The sequence below is a fragment of the Condylura cristata genome, unplaced genomic scaffold, assembly GCF_000260355.1.
Source record: "Condylura cristata isolate star-nosed mole 26May11 unplaced genomic scaffold, ConCri1.0 scaffold00008, whole genome shotgun sequence".
In the NCBI taxonomy this organism is placed as follows: Eukaryota; Metazoa; Chordata; class Mammalia; order Eulipotyphla; family Talpidae; genus Condylura; species Condylura cristata.
This window is the reverse complement of record NW_004567109.1, coordinates 25,700,531-25,706,172: the sequence shown is the minus strand read 5'-3', so window position 1 is coordinate 25,706,172 and position 5,642 is coordinate 25,700,531. Positions and strand designations below refer to the sequence as shown.

The 5,642-nt window shown below is 54.4% G+C and overlaps 1 protein-coding gene across 1 annotated transcript in view; it reads left to right on the top strand.

The window, feature by feature from the left end:
• The first annotated feature begins 265 nt into the window (after nucleotides 1-265).
• The window catches only part of TAL1 (T-cell acute lymphocytic leukemia 1), a 14,212-nt gene continuing 8,835 nt past the window's right edge, over nucleotides 266-5,642 (top strand). Inside the window, exons 1-3 of the mRNA XM_004679480.2 lie at nucleotides 266-429; nucleotides 2,010-2,167; nucleotides 5,500-5,638. Coding sequence (XP_004679537.1) covers nucleotides 5,501-5,638 — 138 coding nt within the window. The 5' untranslated portion in view covers nucleotides 266-429; nucleotides 2,010-2,167; nucleotide 5,500. The remainder of the gene's footprint in view (nucleotides 430-2,009; nucleotides 2,168-5,499; nucleotides 5,639-5,642) is intronic.

Below are 5,642 nucleotides of genomic sequence, written 5' to 3'. Positions count from 1 at the left end.
CTGGGGAGTGTTCTCTTTGCTTCCCGTCGATGGGGCTGGACCGTGTGTGGTCCTCCGGCGCGCGGCTGTGCGCCAGAGTGCTCTTGTCCTTTAGAGGCGCATTTACAAACCGCTGGGGGGTGGAGGGGAGGGCGAAGGAGAGATGGAGGCGCAAGTTGAGGAGGTGGCATGGGGGCGGGGAGAGGAATTTCACATTTTATTCCAAATTATGATGTATTCGGAAGCCAGCGTTGGCTTGGATGGGCAGACAGAGCCCTTTCGGCGGCTGCTCTGTCCGGAGGCCAGTCTGTGCCCGGGTGTTTGAGGGGTTCGTTAGTGAATGGGAGGCTCTTCCAGGCTCGAAGCTGAGCAGCGCTCGCCCAGGCCCGCACCTACCAGCCGGTGGCTGTCAGCTTCGGTTCCATCGCACTCTGGCTCCGTCCATTTCTGGTCAGTTTCTCGGGCGCGGCCGCTGGGGTCTGCGGGAGAGGCCGGCAAAGACAATGGGAGCATTCTCCAGGCCTCTAGTCTCGGGTGGGGACCCTCGGGAATATCTCTAAGGAACATTTTCCCACCCCATCTTCAGGGGAGCGACATTCCCGCGTGGGTAGGGCACTCGTTGCAACGGTGACCAGGGCCGGGTTCCATGGAGGGGCCGGGTCAGTGGTGCCCTAAGCGCCGGAAGAAAGAATTTTGTTTGTCAGTTACTGTGGTTGCTAATGTCATCATCATTACCATCGTCATTCTATTTTAATTAAAAGACTCATCTAGGGGCGAGCAAAAGCAGCCAGGAGCTTTTAGTTTCTTTGGAAGGATAACAAAGCGGCTTGGTGTTTTCTCCCTGCCCCCCACCCCCTCTGTTTTTTAAGTTGCTGGATTTGGGTTAGGGAGAGAAAATGGAAAAAGAGACAGACGCAGAGACTCGTTATAAAGCAGAAATGACCCGACCCAATGTACTGGGAATAAGTGGGTTCCTCCTTTTCACCGTTCTCCCCGTTTGGATTAGAAGAAAGAAAATCTCCCTTGTCGGACTGAAACCGCGGAGAAGACTTATTTCTGTATTTCAACCAAAACTGGGGCAAAAAGGAAGCCTTTACAGTTAATCCAAGTCTTCGATGTGTGATCTTAAACCGGACAATTTAGGCAAATGAAACAAAACCCTGGCATGGGGGTGGGGGTGGGGGACCACGAAACCTGGCTGCCCTATGCTCTGGGCAGCGGCACCGGAGTTGTGCTAAGCCTCCCTCCCTTTGCCTTGTTTATTGCTGCAAGGAACTGCTAGAATACTCCTCTACTCTGCGGGTCTGAACACCAAAAAATCGAACATCATTGTGTAGGCATGATTGAAGTCGGAAAGGGATTTTTCTTTTTCTTAGTCTGTAGGAAGAAAAGAAGGGACCTGGGTAGATCCGGTATCTTCTCTCCTCGCCCTTCTAGTTACCCACGCTGTCCGACTCCATTCTTGCTGGACAGAATAGCCTTTGGAATTAGGTTCTGGTTTCACTTTGGGCTGAGGGTGGTCCTGGAGATGGTGGGGCCTCGGAGGTTTTGCCTCACCGACCAGCATGTGAAGACAGGATTCTTATTTTTCCATGTACCTCGAACCCACCCCGCCAAACTGCGAACCCTCCCTGTCGGAGTCTGACCGGCATTCCCTAGCCCACAGAGTAGACGCCTTAGTGCTTAGAAAACAGACTCTGCTACCCCAACCAGAGAGATCCCCGTTGGAGGGTCTGAAAAATGTTCTGGACAGTCTGCGGAGGGGTCGTAGTTGCTTGATTAATTTGTTATTCCTGATTGGTCAGGTGTAAGCTTCTTTTTAATGGGAGGGGATGGAAGGGAGCTTTTTTCAACCCGCAGGTTGGGGGGAGGAGAGGGTCAGAGCTGTTCTGGAGCCCCAGGGCTGGTTGGCGAGGACTTGAGGTAATTCCCAGCCATTGACCCCCATTTCTCTTTCTCCCCCCCTCCCTCTCGCCCTCCCTCTTTCTCTCCACCCCCATCTTTCCTGGAAACTGCTTTGGGCGCGGCAGACCGCCCAGGACCACACCGCGGCCTAACTGTTGGTCTTTCACCGAGAGAGGGGGAAGCAAAGACCCCTGTCCACCACCTGGACCTCGGCTCCTGCCCCTCTTCTGCGGAGGAGTGGAGATCCTACTCAGAGGGGCCGGCCTCTCTAAATATGCCCCAGGTGAGTTTTAGGGGAGATGATTTAGGTGGAAATGCCCTGGGAACCCTTGCTTTGGGGCTTGGGGTAGAGGACGTTCAGGGCCAAGGCAGTCCTTCTCCGAAGGTGGGATTAAGTGGGGGTGGGGATTCAAAGCTGGGATTTCTGAGACTTGCGGATAACTGTGTCTCTGTGGCCTTGGGGGGGGGGACTTTTTCCTTTTGGGACCCGGATAAAGACAGCTGGTTGGATTTGAACCCCCTGGATGATCCCATCAGTCCTGGTTCTGTGGCCATTTTATAAGGGCCGGAACTTTGGGGCAGGCGGCTCTATCCGGGAGGGCAGGCTGCCCTAGCCTGGACTCCAGCAGGAAGAAGGCCGCAGCCATCCTGGCTAGCACAGTCCCAACCCGTGGGCCTAAGGAGGCCTGAGTCCCAGGCGGGGCAGCGCCTGAGCACCCACCCATTCCCGGGGTGGTGGGGAAAGGGATTCTGTTCACTGGCAATTTGGGATCTTGTATAGACATGGGCTCCCTGAAGGGGTACAGTATAATGGGCCCGGAAGGTTCTTAGGCAAAGGCTGTAGCTGGGGTGCAGCTGTGACTGTTTTCATATTATAAGAAATTCCATGGGGAAACAGGGGAGCTGCAGGAGCCCAGCGCCTGCCTCCAGGAGCTGCCTGTCTGTGTCTTGGCTGGAGGCTGAGCAGAGATGGGGCCGAGCAGGCACAACCGGAGCCCAGGATCAGATCTTGCCTTCTGCATACTGGGTCTTGGCCGACACAAAGGCAGAGTAGTTACAATGGTCTAGTGGATCGAATTGAAACCTCAACCCCTCTTTAGCTTCCCCACATAAAAACAAATAAATAAAAATCACTCAGCCTTTCCTTTTAGTGAGCTTAACCAAAACTAAGTGATGCGGTCCGGCAAATGAACGTACTTGTGGGTCCTCCTGTGGCTTCCTCAGGAGCATAGTTCACCAGGGGGATCCTGGTAGCAGAAGAGCTGGGGGGGGTGGTTCTGTGCTTCCCCCCTCCACAGCCTCCAGGGGCCAGGAGAAGTGGGCCACAGACCCTGAGGAGTCATCATAAATTCCTTATAGGGAGCCTCTGAGACACAGATCATTATAGGTGTTTGGAGAGGGTATTTGGGGGCAGGGTCAACTCATCTGGAACATGGGCTTGCCTTGCCTCTGTGCAGGGAGCCCTGGCGTTAATCAGAGAGTATAAACAGTCAGAAGTGCTTGAGCTCATTCTGGTCATTGCAGTGCACACTGTTTGTTACTCAGTTAGAAGCTGGAGCTGATGCACCATCACTCCTGGATGCTCAGGGATGAGTCTGGAGAGTGAGGCAGAGAGCCCGCATTTGGAGCTGTATATTTCATCACCGAATGAGGTATTTCTGGTGCATTTCACCAAGGGTGTGGTGGTGGGGGGGTGAGTCAGGAGGTCCAGACCTAGTATACATAGGGTGCATTTCTCATAGCCGCAGTATCCTGGTGGTCCCATTCTGTGCGTCCAAATCTATTGTCTCCACCAGAATCATAAGCTCGCTTTCAATGAAGCATCTTGGTCCCCTTGCACTCACAGCTGCAGTATACCAGGCTCCAGGAAATCTTGTTGTTTCTGGGCCAGGCTCACAGGCTGGGACACCCAGTGCAGGAGTGCAGTCTGACGGAGATTCTTCAGTGGCTTGTGGCAATTGAGCTGAGCTGCAGCAGGTTTCCTCTCCCTTCTGTCCCTAGTTGTGTCCAGTATTTTTTCTGCAGGGGGAAGGATGGTTCCCAGGCATGCGCCTGTGTAGAACAGTGCAATGGCAGAATGGGAGCTCAATGGCTGCTGTGAGTGAACAGAAGGACCCTGTTTGGGACTGAATTGGATTTTTATGAATTTATTTTCAGCTATAAAATGTCTCAATTACATAATTCCCAGAGCAGAAACCTTATTTTGAACATCTTGTGAAGTCTCATGGAGTTGACTATATTTAAATTTTTCTAATAAAAACAACTCACAAATATCCCCGTATTCTGAAGCCAGATTCTCATGGGTTTTTCTGACTTATTTCATGCTGGGGCCTGGCTCCACTGGCATCCAAGCAGGGTGATGCAAAAACCCAAGCTATTGCCAGTAGAGCATCCTGGAGTGTGGTTGTGAAGACGGGGCTCTTCCACTCCAGGGGTCCATGTGGGAGGGCATACAGGGGACTCTAGAACAAGTCATCTTAACCTGTAGGATTGTGTGACCTTGGGAAAGGCACTTGCCTCCATGGGCCTTTCTCCTTGTCAATAATATTTATTCAAGCATTTCACAGTGCGTTTGAATACAAAATGGAGGTGTTCCTTCTATTTCCCAAGGAGGGAAAGGGGCATTGGGAAGTGCTGGAAGAGGTCAGAGGCCCTGGAGTCACCCCTTCCTGCTCGAGCCTGGGAGCCCAGGCACCAGTGGCCACAGGGCAGTCTTTGAATGCCTGGGCTCCACCCTGCCTCAGGCAGGGCTTCTTTGCAGACCCACTTCACTTTGGAAACAAGCACAACCCAAGGAGGTGAATTGTTCAGGGAGGTAGGGTCTGCTGCCCCCACTGAGGCTCATAAAGGTGGGAGTAAAGGACTGTAGGAACAGAGCGCACAGAATACAGGGTGGATTTGTTCAGTGTGCTAGACACTCCTGAAGGGGGGGTGACTGTGTTGGAAGGGGCATTTGTTTCCCCCATAAGTTTCTGTTAGCTCTACTAGAGTGGACCCTAGTTCTGCTGCCTCCATTCCGTAAGTTCCCTGCTCCCCTCCTCCAGCCTACAGTCCCCCCACCTTTTTCTGGGTGTCTGTGGGGGGAGACAGAATGGGGGAGGGCCTTGCTGAGGTGAAGGAAATAACCCACCTCCTCAAGACAGATTCCCCGCCAAAACCCAAGTGGGGGGGGCGGAAAGAACACTGTCGGGGGATATGCGCCCTCCTCTTCCCCTGCGGCCTGAGAGGGGACAGGCGGCCTTTCTTTCTCGCCTGCCTCGTTCTACATTTCCTTCCTCCTTTTTCCCCTTCTGTTTTTCTTTCGCTGGCGGTATCTCTCTTCTCCCAATGTGTGTCACCTTTCTCCACCCCTGCCCTTTCGAGCCTCAGTGTCTGTGTCTCCTTCTCCCCTCATCTCCCAAACCCGCACCCCCTTTCCCTCCCTTCCTCGCCCCACCAGGCCTTCAGACCCCGAGGGCGGGTGTGTGTCCACGTGGCTTTAAGTTTGTGGCCTCTAGTCCGTTCTCCGAGGGTGCGTGCATTTCTCTCTCTGCCCCTCGCCCTTCACCCCGCCCCGTGGTGGGCTGCGGGCGCTTGTCAGAGCGGGCGTCCGCTTGTCTGTCTGTCTGCCCGCAGGATGACGGAGCGGCCGCCGAGCGAGGCGGCACGCAGTGACCCCCCGCTAGAGGGACGGGACGCGGCCGAGGCCCGCATGGCCCCCCCGCACCTGGTCCTGCTGAACGGCGTCGCCAAGGAGACGGGCCGCGCGGCCCCGGCGG